Here is a 17,564-nt window from a genome sequence, read left to right as displayed (position 1 = left end):
TGGTGCCATGTGAAAGGTCCTTGTTGGTTTTGGTAATTGAGTGACAACCTAGGTGGACTAATTGTGTTTATGTGAGATACACAGGTGATTAGTCCATAGGTACATGTGTATGAGCAACATATGCCATGAAGGTGAAAATGGCTTGAAGATGTTGCAAAGCTCACACATGTGATGATGAAGGAGCTTAAATGCACATGAGACATGACATTGAGTCATGTGATCAAGGTGGAGAAGATCAAGATAAGACTTGGCTTGATGGACCGGTTGCAAGCGTGAAGGGCAAGTCGAAGGCTTTGGAGTGATGGACCGCGTGGCGGTGAAGCTTGAGCAAGACTTGGCGCCGATGGACGATGGCAATGGTGAAGAGCAAGTAGAGTCAAGATCGATGAACCAATATGATCATGTGATGATATGAAGTGGATCATATCATTGTTGATCGTGTTGGTGCATGTGTTGCATCGACATTGGAGGAGATGGAATGGAATGCGCAAGGCAAAGGTATAACCTAGGGCATTTCATTTCACCGGTCATAGGTGTGTAGAGAAGTTTATGACTGGGTTTATGATAGATGGCCGTACTATCAAGAGGAGCAAACTTGTTTGCATATCGGTCATCTAGTGCCACTCGAGTGATCTAACTTTGCATTGTCGCTAGGATCGAGTGGCGTGGCAAGTTGAGTGGCTAACATCCTTTGGGAAATGATTGTGAAAATGCTAACACACATACACATGATGGTGTACACTTGGTGGTGTTGGCACATTTACAAAGGAGGTAGTGTTTGCAGGGGTGAGATGGGTTTTGGGTCCCTCTTTCCCTCCCGCCGAGCTTGCTCGGCGGGATTCGGCGCTTTCGGGAAAATGGTATGTCTATTTTCTATTACGTCGGATGCAAATTCTTGGTGGTTGGCTCTTTGGAGCAAGGATGAAGAAGTTAGAAGTGAGAACGAGTTAGTCACGAAGATGCTGGCGTCGATCAACTGACCGGACGCTGGATCTAAATGCACCGGACGCTGGCAGGCTGCGTCCGGTCAGGCTGACGTACGATGACGCAGAAGCTGGAGTGTGACCGAACGCTGGCTGCGTCCGATCAAGTGTGACCGGACGCGTCCGGTCGAGGTCGGTACCTTACTGGAAATGACCGGACGCTGGGGGTTCAGCGTCCGGTCAGTTGAAAGCTACTGCGTCCGGTCAGGTCAAGTGACCGTTGGAACCGGGACACGTGGTCGTCTGCAAGTAACCGGACGCTGAGGTCTAGCGTCCGGTCAACACGACCGGAGCGTCCGGTCGGCCCGATTTTTACCCAGTGAAGAGGTAACGGCTAGTTTAGCCCTTGGGGCTATAAATAGAAGTGGCCTTCGGCCATGGCTAGGGCTGAGCACATCAAGGGACTTAGTGTCCATGCTTGTGAGTGCTTGGGAGCCCTCCATCACACATATACTTGATAGTAATCATTCGATTGTGTGAGTGAGCGATTCTAGTGCGATTGCATCGTGAGGTTGCATCGAGTGGCACTAGGTGATCGAGTTGCAAGCCGGTGGTGCTTGTTACTCTTGGAGGTTGCCATCTCCTAGACGGCTTGGTGGTGGTCTCCGTCGAAGCGCGCAAGAAGCTTGTGCGGCGCTCCGAAGAAGTACTTGTGAGGGGCATTGTGCTCGCCCCGCGGGAGCCGCAAAGAGCAACTCTAGTAAAGCGTGTCATTGAGCTACCCTCACTCAAGGGGTAGGTTCTTGCGGCGCCCGACATGCGGGCTTAGCGGGTGATGCTAATTAGCCGCCAAACCACCAAGTGAGCGGTCGACACAACGGGGACTAGCGTGTTGGCAAACACGTGAACCTCGGGAGAAAAATCATCGTGTCAACCTTGTTCTTCCCGTTGGTTTGCATCCCCGTTACACAAGCTTCCAATTACTTTTATACATATTAAGCTTGTGTAGTTGCTCTTGTAATTAGATAGCTTGTGTAGCTTGCTAATTACCTTCTTGCTTGTGTAGCATAGAAGTAGCTCCCTTGCGTGGCTAATTTGGTTTTAGTAACCTTGTTAGTTACATTGCTTAGTTTGTGTAGCTAAGTATTTGCGCTCTCTAATTAGGCATTGGTTGTCTTGTTATTGAGCATTGCTAGTGAGCTTAGTTAGCTTTGTGCTTTTGCTTACTAGTATGTGTAGGAGCTCCCTTGTTGCTTAAAGTACTAGTGGCATAGGTTTGTGTAACCTTGCTCATAGAATTGTTTAGGAGAGCTCTAGCTAGCCCGGCACCTTAGTTGCATATTTAGTATCTTTGCAAGGTGCTAGAGAACATAGATAGAGGGGTGTAGTCTTGGCTAGACCGATAGTTATAATTCCGCACTTGTTTCGGTTAGCCGACACGATTAATTTTAGAAAAGACTATTCACCCCCCTCTAGTCCGCCATCTCGACCCTTTCACCATGCCACCAGCCGGTCTTACATAGAGTCGCAGCCGCAGCCGTCGGCGTCCCTGAGGCCGCGCTCTGTATTCATGCAATACTACCGCAAAAATACACGGAAACATCAATCTTTGTCCCCTCTTAACTCCGAATTCGTTTAGTTTTGGCATAAGAGGTAGTAACAAAATGTTGTAGAGCTACGTGAGATCTCCAACTTTGCTTAAAGTGCCAAAGTCTAATTCGGTCTGGTCGAAGAGATACAAGCTTTCAAAGTGGGGTGGCGCGGCGCCGTCCATCGGCTTCTGCTCACGCGGCCGCGGGGCTGTGGCTGGCCTGCATGGCCACGTCATCATACCACGTCAGCACGAGAAGCCAACGTGGAGAGGTATGGATCTAGGTGATACGACGTACAAAGTTTATGGACCTAAAAAACCACTTTAAAAGTTGATGGACCTAACCGAAACCTCCTCACAAGTTAGGGCATGTTTGGTTTCCATAAGTCTAAGTCAGGTGACTGAAAACCAGTGACTTATAAGTCATGCATGTTTGGTTGTAGATGACTTATAAGCTCATTAAAAGTGTGGGTCCCATGCGAAAAAGGGTGACTTATAAGTTTTAAGCAGGGGTGAACCAACTTAAAACTTATAAGCAGAGGTGACTTATAAGTTGGTAATGTTTGACAAAATAAGTCACTTATTTCACTTTTTAACTTATAAGTATGTGACTTATTTAGAAACAAACAGGCCCTTAATGGATCTACGGTGCGTTTAACTCATCATTCATCGTAGCTGAGGTGCCCTCTTCCCCTCCTTCCGATCAGCGTCCGTCGTCGGGGCGCTGACACGCCCGCAGTCCGCACGGTTGGCTAGAAAATACTGTTCTAATAAAAATGTTGGGAGAGAGAAAGTCTCTGAAAAAATAACCCAGAGCCAAACGGGGCCGGTCAGTGCGCGCCGCGCCGTGCCCGTCTGCTGCTTTTGAGGGACGAGACGCTCCGTCTCAAAAGCCACGCACGCGACAAAGCAGAAGCAGGAACAGGCGAGCGGCACTGCGGCGGCCGCCGGCAAAGCCGCTTTTGCGAGCTGAAAAGTGTCTGTGATGAAGTGAGTTTGAACACTGGGATTCCGGCAAAGTTTTGATCACGCGAGGGACTTTCAAAGTTTTGGCGCTTCTGTCAGCACTAGAGGAATGAGGCCTTCTTTGTTTAGTTCTTATCATAAATAAATATTAAATATAGACTAAAAAAATAACTAATTGTATAAATTACTACTACTTTACGAGACAAATCTTTTAAGTCTAATTAGTCTATGATTTGATAATGTGGTGCTACAATAACACATATATTAATGACGGATTAATTAAGTTTAATAAATTTATCTTACGATTTACTTATGAATTTTATATTTTTTTTATCAGTATTGGAACACCTAATACGACAGCCCATGTGACAGCTGAGGTGGCACATCCTGGATTTAAAAAAGGCAGTGGTAACATGATGATGTCAAACCTGTCCGATCAGAACGCTGACTTTTGCTGAGAGTGCGCATCCGAGCATGTAGCTGTAGTCTGTGAATGCTTGCTTGCCTACGGCATGTAGCTGTAGACAACAGCACGAACACGTTTTGGTGGATGTTAAAGAGAATTAATGAGAACGCGTGCGTTAATTGGCCGACGGTGCTTCATCAGTCAACGACTCACACCAAATCAACCGGCGATATTTTTCAGTCATGGCTTAAGCCAATCCAGCCAAATCGAATAGGCTGTCAGCATCTCCCGGTCCAAGGTGAAGCCAAAATATGAACAGCCAAAATACTCTTGGCTTCTCTGCACCGTACTTACTAATCTTTCAGAAAAAATGTAACTAATAAGCAGCCTGCTCAGTTGGCTAGTTCGTATCGTTGCTGGTTCGTAAAGAAGTACTGCTGGTTGGTTTGTGTGAGAGAAAAATACTGTTTCGGCTGGAAATTTACGATCATTTACGACAAGCCACAGCCAAACGAACAGGCTGAAGACCGTCATGATATTAAGAAGCTGGAGCACTTATTTGGACTGGTCCAACTCTCATTTGATTTTTTTTCATTTTTTTTTGGCTCCAGTGATGCTAGGCCGGCTGCTCGTCAGGTTACACTATCTCCATCAGCGCAGGCAAAGGGTGACCCAAATGCAAAATCCATCATGCACAGTGTTCTGCGTCCCAAAATCATGCTCCAACGGAGGACGCAAAACAAGGCAGCCATTTTACGTAGCAGGCGATTCGGAAGGCAAAAAAAAGCGTCGTCTCTCTCGACGACGCAAAACTATAGACGGAGGCGCCGCCGCGTGGAGAGAGAGAGGCAAAGAGAGAGGAGGTCGAGAGCAGAGAGAGAGGGAGGAAGGAGGCGGAGGGGGAAGGGGCCGCGCCGCGCCACACTGGATCCAGCGTCCCCGCGCCACGCCACCACCGGATCTAGCCGGGGGAGGAGGACCCGTCCCCGTGCCACGCTCCTGGATCGGATCCGTCGCCGAGGATCCATGCGAAGCCGCCGCCCCTCGGACGCTGTGCTCGGAGGAGAGGGAGGGGTCGCCGTGCCGTGGTCGAAGGAGAGGCGCGGCCTAGATTCGCCGGGGAGCTGTCGAAGGAGAAAGAGGGGTCGCCAGTGCAGGCCGCGCTGCCCGCCACGCTCCTGGGGTTGCGCACCACGCTCGCCACCGCCCGCCAGAGACAGAGGAAGGGGCACGCCACCCGCCGGTGGCAGAGGAAGGGGCACGCGACAAGGGACGGAGGGGCGCCGTGCTCACGACGAGGGAGGGAGGGAGCCACGCCGTGCGCTCGTTGGGCTGCGCGCGCCGGGCCCGCCACCCACCGGAGACAAGGGAGGGGCGCCGGGCTCGCTACGAGGGAGGGAGAGAGAGTGGAGGGAGGGGCGTGGATTTGGGTCAGGCTTTGTTGGAGAAGGTGAGATTTGGGTCTGTGATCCTTTTGCAGTAGGTGACCTATACTACTGAATGGGTATCGTGTTTGGGTTCTTTCTGTTGAAGACGGTCTTAGTTCATAGAGATAAATAGATGTGGAGCTGGGAGCTCGTCCAACCGATGCCCAAGTGGTGCTCTGATTAGTGATTTCGGAATATTTCGAATTGTTCAATAGTGTTCTGTGAGAGAGAATAAGCTTAAACAAGAAGAGAACATAGCAGCCGAACGGTCTCTAAGTCACTACGGACAACGAATCAAAGATGTTTGTTTACTTATATAGCAATAAATATCGAGTATGTCTGATTGAGGCTAAGCTGCATTTTCCACTAAAAGCTTGGAGGTACGTACGGCCGCGCAACCACCGGAGTGCCAAAATTATACGTATATGTATGTTTCGAAGCCACGTAGAACTTTTTGATCGTGTCAACTGGAATTGCATTTAGCTATGTACTATATCTGTAAGCACCGGTAAATTGGAGTTGTTTTGTGATGCTACGAGTTTGGATATCCTACAAATATGACATGAGTTAATTGTTGTGAGGTTACATGTTTGAAGCTTGCATCGAATATTTTTTTTTATTTTATTAGTTAAATTTGTTAACGGCACTAACTAACTTGTAATTAAGTGTAAGTGTGTTTTGGATTTGAAGCTTTGGCTCTTGTATGTCTGCTCCTATTTTCATCAAACTACGGTACATGATTTTTGGTCTTCCGTAGATATCTAATAAACTCATGTATATATTTCTCGAACATCTATGCTACTTTCTTCTTGAACATATATTTCTCCGATCATTACTTCTACGTCTATGATTTCACGCTTGATTTGCTCGTGTTGTCATGTCATTTTAGGTCTTGTTTAGTGTGGTTCCCAGACTGTGTGCGGCTTCGACACTGGAGCGGGCTAAGCCACATCAAATGAGGCCACGAGGATCGAGGAGAAGCGCAACTGTTTTCATTCAGAGCCGGAGCGGCAAAAACCAGCTCGAACTCCTGCACCGGAGCACATAGACGGGAGCCAGATCAAACGAAACCTTATCCATGTATGTGTGAGGAGGCTGTTCGCTGCAACTTATTTGCAGAAAAAAAAAACAGCCAGCCAGCAGAGAGAAGCTACAGCTGCTGGTGCTGCAAATAAGCTGCAATACTTGCAGCCGAACCACCACTGTCCATGGATGACACTCTGCCAATGCAGCTTCACTGCATAATGTGCATGCTAGGTTGGATAAAAAGCTCATTGACCTAACCAACACCGGAGTCGCGCCCCGCGGCGCTGGTTTTTCGCGCGAACAGTAAAAACGGTAGTAAGCAGTGTATACAGCAGAGGAAAACAGTAGTGAACAGTGCATGGAGCGGTATGAACAGACAGCAGTGTTTGTTATGTTGGTGTTAAAACAGAGTACCGTACATGTATATTCGGTGGCTCATTTTAAAGTTGCATGAGGGAGTATCTTATTTGGTGGTTCATTTTAAAGTTGCTCTGGTTATATTCTTTTTCTTTCAAAATCAAAATTAGCTGATTTCAAATAAATTTCAACTTCTGTTTTGTTTTTTAAGCTTGACTGAAATTGACTCTCAAATAATAATACCCCTCCATTCAATTATAAGTCATCCCAATTTTCTTGCAGAGTCAAAGCATCTCAAGTTTGACTAACATTATAGAGAGAATTTTAAAGATTTATGACATCTAATAGGTGTACTATGAAATATAATTAATGAGAATCTAACAATACTTATTTGGTATAATAAATGTTACTGTCTCCGTCCCCAAAAGAATGCAATTCTAGCACAGTATCACGTTTTAGTACCTTAAGTATGACCAATTATAGATAAAAAAGTATACATGTTTATGATACTAAATAAATACCATTAGATTAATTACAAAATATATTTTCATAATAAATTAATTTAAAGACATAACTGTGAATATTATTTACTAAAAACTTGGTTAAACGTGAATCACTTTTCGTGGTATGAAACTCATAGTTGCATTCTTTTCAGGACGAAGGTAATATTATTTTATTATATAAATTTGGTTAAACTTGAGATGCTTTAACTCTCTAAGAAAGATCTTATAATTTGGGATTGAGGGAGTAATATAGAAGGCTATAACAAATAATGATATATTAATTCTGAAAAAAAACTTGAAAAATATTTAAATTGCTATCCACCCTTGACGCGGCCGGCTTGCAGCTGCAGGTCACGGCACCGCTGATGGTGCCTCCAACGGCTGCCGTCTCACGGTACAAGAAGATGACCAAAACTAAAATACAATGAAAAAAAGAAAAGAAAAAACGGTGGTCATAACTCATGCTAACGAAAAAAGTTGACTAGATCGGCCAAACTCCATTCAGATTTGTCTCGTGATAAGTAAAACTATACTACGGAGTACTATGTCCGAGAGAACGTACGCAACATTTTGACCGGCCAGTACGAAACGTATTGTTTAATCTCCTCTGGTCAACATGGTGCTTCATGGAAGCCTTCGATTTCTCAACAGAGAAGCGGCAGGCCGTTGCTTGCATCGAGGCCGTTCGCTCGTTGGTTTTTTTTTTTTTTTTTTTTTACTGATAAGCCTGGCTCTGGCTGATGTTAGTTTATTGTGAGAAGAAAAATATTGTTGGCTGACTAATAAATCATGTCTGAAACCAACCAGCAAACATGCTTTGCCTTTTCTATTTCAAGGTAAGACGTCAGCCACTTCAGAAAATTTTGCTCTCAGGTCTATGTCCTATTCGTTTGGCTGATAAGTACTCAGCCTGTTCGTTTCGTCGTAAACGATCATGGATTATTTATTGTTGGCTGGTTTGGTACGGGAGAAAAATACTATTCCAGCTTATAATCTACGATCGTATATAAGTAAGTGAACAGACTGACTAAATACAACTTTTAAGCAAGTGAAAAGGACGCCAGAAGATGTGAAACAACTCGTCAGCTGATGCTGATGTCATCATCTGTTCTTCTGCAGCCAAAGCCAGTACAATGATTTAATCATAGGAAGATAATAAGTACTAATAATGAAGGATTCACAGATCAGATTAGCTGTATGCGGGGGCACGCACGTGCCATCTGCCATGGAACCGCCGGGGTTAGTAAACCAAGTACAGAGATTCCTTTCGTGCCGGGTAATCACTTCCCCACTCACAAGAAGCAAAGCATGAGTAGGCTCGAAAGAAGCTGAAGTGAAGCGATGCCTTAGGCTTGTTTAGTTCCAAAAAGTTTTTCTAAAAAGTGCTACAGTAGCTATTACATCGAATTTTACGATATGTGCATGGAGTATTAAATGTAGATAAAAAAACTAATTGTACAGTTTGGTTGGAAATCACGAGACGAACGTTTTGAGCCTAATTAGTCCATGATTGAATATTAATTGCCAAATAAAAACAAAAGTGCTACAGTAGCCAAATTCCTAAATTTCACCTAAGGCCTTACCGTTTTTTTCTATGAGTAGCTGGAATATACTAACATTTTCTTGGGAGATAAATCTGGATTGCTCCAGTTCCTGCCACATGCGTCCCTGAGATCACGATCGGATTAATAACAAAACATTGTTTTGTCTACTCCTCCAAGACAAAACAAAATAGTGCTGCTGCTTCAGCTCTAATCCGTTTGGCTCCCGCTCCCGGTCTTAAAAATGCGTGGCTGCATGGACATTCTCGTGGACACGGAAGGGCTCTGATTTTGTTGGGTGTAAAAAAGTTTCGGCAGAGGCAACGTGTCTGTCCCGCGCTCACTACAATTTGCACATCTCGAAATGATGAGGATGATCGTTCCACCTCGTTCAGCTAGTATGGTATGAAGTAGACGAGGCAGGCATGTAGGAATACGGTAGCGATACGAATGCAGCAGCAGGCTAGTAGGGAGGTCGGGTCAACGCAAGCCGGGAAAAAGGAACAGCATCCGAAAAGGAGCAAGGGGAGACCGCACTGCACTGCACACACAGAAGATCGGATGCCCGCTGGGCGCCGGGCCCTCGCTTTTCCACTCGGAGACTCGGGACTGATGCGATGCCGTTCCGAGCGCTACGTAGGAGTACGTGCGAGCGGACTTGGCCGGGAAACACACACCACCATGACCCGTTTCGTCGACACCTTGCAAAAAAGCGCCACCGGCACGACGCGACGATTATCCAGTGGCCGTCGCAAAAATCGGGTACTCGCGGCGCAGTTTTTACCCCGCATACCGTCGCCGTCAGCCGTCCCGCTTCGAAACCACGCATTACTGCCTGCCACCGGCCTGGTCGCCTGGCCGCGCCCCCGCTCCCTCCCGCGCCCACGCGCGGAAACAGGGTCCCGCGCCAAACGAAAACAGACACCCACCAAAAAAACACGCAGCCGAGACGAGAGGCACATCCGCTCTCTCTCCCTAGTCCGTCCGCGGTCCGCGCTCTGCCGATTCGGATCCCCTTCCTCTCTTCCCCTTCCCTCACTCCCTTCCCCAACCCACCCGGCCGAGGCCGCAGCCGCAGCGGCCCAAGCAAGCACTCCTCGTAGTGGGGAGCCGAGCCAAATGGGGTACCTCTCCTGCCGCGCAGACTCGTCCGTGGCGACGTGCCGCTCCATCACGGCCATCTCGCCGCTCCCAATCTCGCGCCGCTCGGGGTCGGGGGCAGCCGGCGGTTCCTCCAGCCGGCCCGTGCTGCCGCCGGTGCCGGCGGCCATCGAGCGCTTCGACTACGTGGAGCTGGAGGCGGCCACGTCCCACTTCGCGGACGCGGCGCTGCTGGGCCGGGGCAGCCACGGGGCCGTCTACAAGGCCGTGCTCCCCTCGGGCCGCGCCGTCGCCGTCAAGCGCCCCTCCCCGCGCCGCCCCGAGGTGGACAACGAGATCCGCATCCTCTCCTCCGTCCGCGGGCCGCGCCTCGTCAACCTCCTCGGCTTCTCCGACCCCGGCCCCGCCGCCGCGCGCCTGCTCGTCGTCGAGTACATGCCCAACGGCACGCTCTACGACCTGCTCCACTCCAACCCGCGCCCGCCGGGGTGGCCGCGCCGCCTCCGCCTCGCGCTGCAGACGGCCAGGGCGCTGCGCACGCTCCACGACGCCGACCCGCCCGTCATCCACCGCGACGTTAAGTCCGCCAACGTCCTGCTCGACGCCAACCTCGACGCGCGCCTCGGCGACTTCGGCCTCGCCCTCCGCGTGCCCAAGGCCAATGCTGGCGCCGGCGCGGCTGCCGCCACGCCGGCGGCGCCCGCGGGCACGCTCGGCTACCTCGACCCGGCCTACGTCACGCCCGAGAGCCTCAGCACCAAGACGGACGTCTTCAGCTTCGGGATCCTGCTGCTGGAGATCATCAGCGGCCGCAGGGCCATCGACGTCCAGCATTCGCCGCCGTCCGTCGTCGAGTGGGCCGTCCCGCTCCTGCGTAAAGGCAAGGTGGCCTCGCTGTTCGACCCGCGTGTGGCGCCGCCACGCGACCCGGCCACCCGCAAGGACCTTGCCGCGCTCGCCGCTAGCTGTGTGCGCTCGTGCAGGGAGCGGCGCCCGTCCATGGCCGACATCGTCCAGCGTCTCGTGGTTCTCAGCAAAGCAGTGTCGGCCAAGTTGTGGAACGGCCTCGCCGATGGGCTTGCGGTGGTAGGTAACCCCTGCGCCGTTGTTGATATTCAGAAGACCATCTCGAAGCGAGCTGCTGCCAGCAACAGAGCTGAATCGGAGAGGGAGTCGACTTCAGCATTCGCGTTTGACGACGATGAAAAGGAGGATGCAGATGCAGAGGCCGCCTTGGAGGAGGATCAGGTGCCATTGGTTGGTGCCAAGAAGTCACCCCGGCCACTGAAGAATGGGATAGTCTTATCTGAGGCCGGGGCTCGGGAGAGGAGAAATCTCTTGGACCTGATGGCTCGGATCGATGGTGTTGCCGGCCAAAGATTCGGCATAACCAGAGCAAGAACAGTCCGCGCTACTGGTGAGCTTATTGAAAAGGATGCAGTGTTGCTCCTAAGGAGGAACCAGACGGTAAGAGTTGTTGGATCTGAGGCACTGCCAAAGTCTGAAAGGATTTCTCGTTTTGATGTGAAGATCAAACACAAAGCGGGTGATGAGCAAAAGAATGCAGGGAAAATCCAAGATAATGCAAGTGGGATTCAAGAAAGTTCCAAGGAAACATTAGGCAAAATAGGCAAATTGTTAGAGACAACGGAGCCAAACCTCGACAAAGAAGAGAAGATTCAAGAAAAGGAAGAGCAAAACCTTAAAAAAGTGGAAAATGTTCAAGAGAATGAAGGCAAAATCCAATGCACGGCAGAGAAAATCCATGAAAGTCAAGGAGGAACCCGAGACAAAGCAGAAAAGTTCATTTGAAGAGTGAGGGGAGTTAAGTTCATACAATGTTCTTGACGTTGGCTTAATCAACTATCACCTGGCACCTTACCTCGAGCTCATGAGATACAATCTCATTCCCTAGGTTTCATCATGGTAATTGGGATTGTACCAGAAATATTACCTGGTATTGGTGATTGGCTGATATAGCCTTGATTTCGGAACCAAGCGATGTGATCTGCCATTTGGAATGCCAGCAATGACAACAACTCCCCAGCTATTGAATCTTGGTTCTCGGGTGATAGCCAATGCAATGGCTTGCTTGCAATCTCCTAGTAGCTCTGAGATCGAAACAACAAAGAGCTGTAGATCATCAGATTCAATTTAAGGAACTGGTGATCATTTCGCTGCTTCAAACTGAATCAAGTGGAGCTTCAAAATGACCACTAGTTGAAGTAGATTGTTCGTTGTTGTAGTATTCTTTTGTTGATTATTTTTCCTGCCTGCATACAACAAGAAGAACAAGTGTGGAATTGTTCTGTATATATGCAGGCATGGTGGTAGCTGTAGCGGACGTTAAGGTGCTGTTCGGTAGGACTGAAAAATAAATCAAAATACTGTTCCAGCTAATTGTTGTGAGGGAAAAATATTGTTCCGTCTGGAAACAGCCGGCCAGCCAGCCAAACGCGCTGTAACTTGTTAAGGAAAATTATTTTTGCATTTCCACCTTGGGAATAGTGGAGATGTTCTCATGCAGTGACCATGTACTTGTGTTCTAGACTGCTAGTCCAGATAATGACTGCTTCATTTTATTTGTGTTGGACAAATCCTGCATAAATTAAGGCTGCGTTTAGTTCGCGAAATAAAAATTTTTGGATGTCACATCGGATGTTTCAGGGGATGTCGGAAGGTGTTTTTGGATACTAATAAAAAAAACTAATTACATAGCTCGCCTGGAAACTGCGAGACGAATTTATTAAGCCTAATTAATCGACCATTAGCGCATGTTAGTTACTGTAGCACTTATGGCTAATCATGGACTAATTAGTCTTGAAACATTCGTCTCGCGATTTCCAATCAAACTGTGCAATTAGTTTTTTTTCGTCTATATTTAATACTTCATGCATGTACCGCAAAATTCGATATGATAGTTTGGGGTGAAAATTTTTGGAAACTAAACCAGGCCTAAGCATACGATGTTTTGCAACTGTTCTATTATGATGTACTTGTTGATTGCATTGGCACTGTTGTTTTGCAAAAATTAGGTGGAACGCTTTGTTACTTCAAAAGGCATTGATGTGTCAAAGGTCGCAAGGTGTGATCTGCAGTTGCGCAGTCTCATCCTTTTCTTGCATACTCCCTTTGTCCTAAAATAAACGACGTTTTGGGTTTTCGTGCCACAAGTTTGACTCGATTTGTAGAAAATACGTGCAATATTTACATCTTCAAATAAATTTGTTAAAAAACTAGACAAAAAGATCTTTTCGATGATACTAATTACTTAGCATAAATATTTATATATTTTAATATATAATTGCCGACAGTCGTTTCTCGGGAAACGAGAACGTCTTTTATTTTGGGACGGAGGGAGTAGATTTCGACAGGGGCATAGGGCGTCAGGAATTGTACATCATTCTCGTGCAGTACTAATTACTTGGGGTGCATTCATTACTTAAGATGTTCATCACATGAACTGTGCGGAGCAACTGAGAGCAACCGCGTAGTATCTGCGTTCGTCTGATTGGATCGCCCAACTGCCTGCTCCGTCCTGTGAGTTTAATGCATTCTTTATTAGTACGGAGTCTGTCCCTAAATCTGAAGATTTGAAAGAGAAAATAGGACAAGTACTCACTAAACGGAAAATTCAGAGAAAAAATTATAAAAAAAAACAGAGGGGTGGTGATTATCGCTCCATATTCATTTGCTGATTAGAGAAAGAGGGAGCGAAAAATCATTGTTGGTTTGGGTTTTGTTGAGAATTCATATATATGGTGCAGATGATGCTGACACGATGAACAGTAATATCAATCACGTGGTATTAGTTTTCCAAGTTTGATTTGTCACTGTACATCAACATCACGTTAGTGGCCAAATTCATGGCGTATTTTGCTGATAAGTGTAGAAGTAGGAATCAAAGTTAGGAGTTTGGTACAGTAGTAGGTGAGACTGAACATGGGATGTAGGATCAGGATCCTGCTTAGAAATGATCCAATTCCCCTCTTGCAATCATACTTGATACTATGCCTGAGAAATAGTTGCCATAGTACAAGCAAACATGATCCGACCTAAGCATCTCCAAGAGTACCCAAAAGCCAAAATCACGGTCCCTACTTTAGCCAAAATCGCCGTCCCTATTTTAGCCCGAGGTGGCTAGAGGTGATTAAAGAGGTTCCACACGATGATATGGCAGGGCACGAAAAATAGAATGCTCTTGAAGGAAGTTCTTTTTCTTTTTACACCCAATATATTATTTTTGCAATCATCCAACACTATAAGTTTTAGCCTTTTTTGGGTACATTTACAGATGCTCTCAAAGGAGCAGTTAGGCAACTATGGTGTTTTGGCAATTGGATTCAGTGACACAAATTAATAGGTATCCCATTATACATCTAATATAATAATCTTGGTCATTAGCCAAGTCAGCATCAGCAATGCTTCTAGTATGAGCTGGCTTGAAGCCTTGAACAAGCATAGGTGAATGCCGCAGTCCGGATCATGCATGAACCCCACCAGCGTCAACGACAATTGTGGGACCAGGCGTTGTATGATTGGAGACGAGCAGAATACCTGAAAGCCACTGATACAATCATCAATTATTAGTACACCTGAAGAAATAAAAGCGCATTTTTTTGTTATGATAAGACATATTACCCTACATGTTACTCAGCCTTTCACAAATTGATGAGGCAAATTCAACTTTTGACCATTAGCAGTCCACTTGCTGGATTCAAAATCGTGTCCACAGGACCACAGTAAACCACATCTTTTGATAAGACGGGTGGCTGGCTATCACTTCCACATCTGCCTGAAAAAGAGTGGGTAGCTACCATTCCAAAAATAATAAAATACTAGTACTTATAATTATGCTTTTTATATCGCGTTGGGAGCCCAAATTTCTTAACCATATCTTTTAAATTGCCATATTAACCACCATGCTCTTTTTATAATAAAAATGTCAGTGTTTAGTTCCTCCCCAAAAGTTTACATCATATCCCATCAAATATTTGGACACATGCATAAAATATTAAATATAGACTAAAAAATAACTAATTGCACAGATTACGACTACTTTGCGAGACGAATCTTTTAAGCCTAATTAGTCTATGATTCGACAATATGGTGCTACAGTAACGTGTGTGCTAATGACAGATTAATTAGGCTTAATAAATTCGTCTCGCGGTTTACTGACGGATTCTGTAATTTGTTTTTTATTAGTATCTGAACACCCCGTGCGACACCTCCATGTGACACCAAAACTTTACACCCTGGATTTAAACAAGGCCTTATTCCACTTTATGCATTATACTCATTTAGGCGTTGTTTAGTTTCTGGGTGTAAGGTAGTGTTTAGTTCCCAAAATTTTACAAAATTTTTCAAGATTCCCCGTCACATCGAATTTTTGGACGCACGCATGAAGCATTAAATATAAATAAAAAATAAAACTAATTACACAGTTTACACAAAATTCACGAGACGAATTTTTAAGCCTAATTAGACTATGATTGGACACTAATTGCCAAATAACAACGAAAGTGCTATAGTACCATTTCCCAAAAAATTTCGCCAACTAAACAAGGCCTAAAGTTTCGGGGTGTCACATCGGATGTCACATAGGGGTGTCGCATGTGGTGTTCGAATACTAATAAAAAATAAATTATAGAATCCGTCAGTAAACCGCAAGACGAATTTATTAAGCCTAATTAATCTGTCATTAGCACATGTGTCACTGTAGCACTTTTGAAAGCTCTAGTTTGGTTTTGGTGAATTGATGAAACCCTAAGTGCTAACCTAGTTTATCAAAGTGATTATGAGATAGGTAGCACTATTCCAAATGATGAAGCAACAATGAAGATCATGATGATGGTGATGCCATGGTGATGATCAAGTGCTAGGACTTAGAAAAAAGAAAGAGAAAAATAAAAAGTTCAACACAAAGGTGAAATTGATAGGAGCTTTTCGGTTTAGTGATCGAGACACTTAGCGAGTGTGATCACATTTAGAATCGATAGTCATACTATTAAGAGGAGTGATACTCGGATCGAAATGCGGTTATAAAAGTGCCGCTAGATGCTCTAACTCATTGTATATGCATTTAAGATCTAGTGGAGTGCTAACACCCTTGAAAATATTTGTGAAAATATGCTAACACACATGCATGAAGTGTTACATTTGGTGGTTGACACATTTGATCAAGGGTGGTGAAGTTTGGGATCAAAAGGAGATATTTCGTATTGATCGGACTCTGCCTTGGGCAGTGACCGGACTCTGACCTTGCATCCGGTTAGTGGTGCGCAGTGAAGGCCGCCCTCGATCCTTTGACAGGACGCTGAGAAGAAATAGGACCGGACGAGCTGAGGGTGCGTCCGGTCAGGTTATGACGTACGCTGATGCAAGCATCAGAACAAGCCAGTGAGGACCGGACCTTGAGCCGCGTCCGGTCACTTGTGATCGGACGCGTCTGGTCATGATTTTGCCTCTCTGGAATCTTACTGAAAACGACCGGACCCCAGTGATGGAGCGTCCGGTTACTTTAAGCAGTGCGACCGGTCGCAACTTAACACGTGGCGCGAAGCAGACTAGCCGTTAAGATCGGGCACTCAGCATTTGAGGCTGATGACACGTGGCGAGCATCGGGCAACTGAACGCTGGGGTCCTACGTCCGATCAACCTGACCGGTGCGTCCGGTCAGCCCGTGTTTCACTGGACAAAGGAGCCAATGACTCTATTTATGGGGGCTCTCTATTTAATCCCCATGGCCGACTCAAGCTCACTCTTTTGGCCATTTGTATTGACACGGCAACCTTATGAGCTTAGCCAAAGCCCTCCCACTCATCTCCACCATTAATTCATCATCTTTGTGAGATTAGGAGAGAATCCAAGTGCATTGCTTGAGTGTTTGCATGTAGAGGCACTTGATGTTTGTGTTTCACTGTGGGATTCGCTTGTTACTCTTGGTGGTTGCCATACCTAGATGGCTTAGAGCAGCGAGGATCGTCGAACGGAGGTTGGTAATTGTCTCCGGCTTCGATCGTGGTGATTGTGAGGGGTTCTTGACCTTTTCGGGAGAGCCAAAAGGTACTCTAGTAAATTGCTCGTGGCGTGTGTGATTCTCATCTTGTATAGGTTGTGCGGCACCCTATTGAGGGTTTGGCGTGTGATGCCAATTAGCACGTGAACCTCCAAGTGAGTGAATCGCCACAACGAGGACTATCTCGCCGGCAAGCAAGTGAACCTCAGTAAAAAATCATTATGTCATTATTTGATTCCGAGGTGATTGGTCTTCATTGGCATTCATTCTTGTGATTGATTGGTTCATTCCTCGACTCGACGGTATAATCATCTTGCTCTCTCTCTTTACATTACCGTAAACTAGTTGTCAAGCTCTTTAGTGTAGCTAGTCGTGAGAGCTTGTTAGTTTGGTTAGTGTGTCTCTTTAGTTAGCCTTTGAGAACACACTAATTTAGTGTAGTGACATATTTATTATGTGGATAGAGGCTATAGGAACTAGAATTGTGGTAGGTGGCTTGCATTTTTAAGTAGGCTATTGCAACACTCGCTTCGCCTCATATTTGTCTAACCGGTTTGTTAAGTATTGTTGTAGAAATTTTTAATAGGCTATTCACCCCCTCTAGCCATTAGAACCTTTCAACTTTATTGTCAAATCATGGGCTAATTAGACTTAAAAGATTCGTCTCGCAAAGTAGTCACAATCTGTACAATTAGTTATTTTTTA

The 17,564-nt window shown here is 46.2% G+C and overlaps 1 protein-coding gene across 1 annotated transcript; it reads left to right on the top strand.

Moving 5' to 3' along the window:
- The first annotated feature begins 9,710 nt into the window (after positions 1-9,710).
- On the top strand, positions 9,711-12,266 carry LOC136517964 (serine/threonine-protein kinase-like protein At3g51990). The gene has a single exon (XM_066511620.1). It carries the CDS (start codon positions 9,860-9,862, stop codon positions 11,651-11,653), a length of 1,794 nt encoding a protein of 597 aa, XP_066367717.1. The 5' UTR covers positions 9,711-9,859; the 3' UTR covers positions 11,654-12,266.
- The last annotated feature ends 5,298 nt before the right edge of the window (positions 12,267-17,564 follow it).

This window comes from Miscanthus floridulus, chromosome 17, assembly GCF_019320115.1.
Source record: "Miscanthus floridulus cultivar M001 chromosome 17, ASM1932011v1, whole genome shotgun sequence".
NCBI classification, from domain to species: Eukaryota; Viridiplantae; Streptophyta; class Magnoliopsida; order Poales; family Poaceae; genus Miscanthus; species Miscanthus floridulus.
Note: the sequence above shows the minus strand (reverse complement) of the source record. Positions and strands in the feature narration are given on the sequence as shown.

Bases quoted from the DNA above. Each gene is read 5' to 3' on its own strand.
- LOC136517964 (XM_066511620.1), top strand. From the start codon at position 9,860: ATGGGGTACCTCTCCTGCCGCGCAGACTCGTCCGTGGCGACGTGCCGC.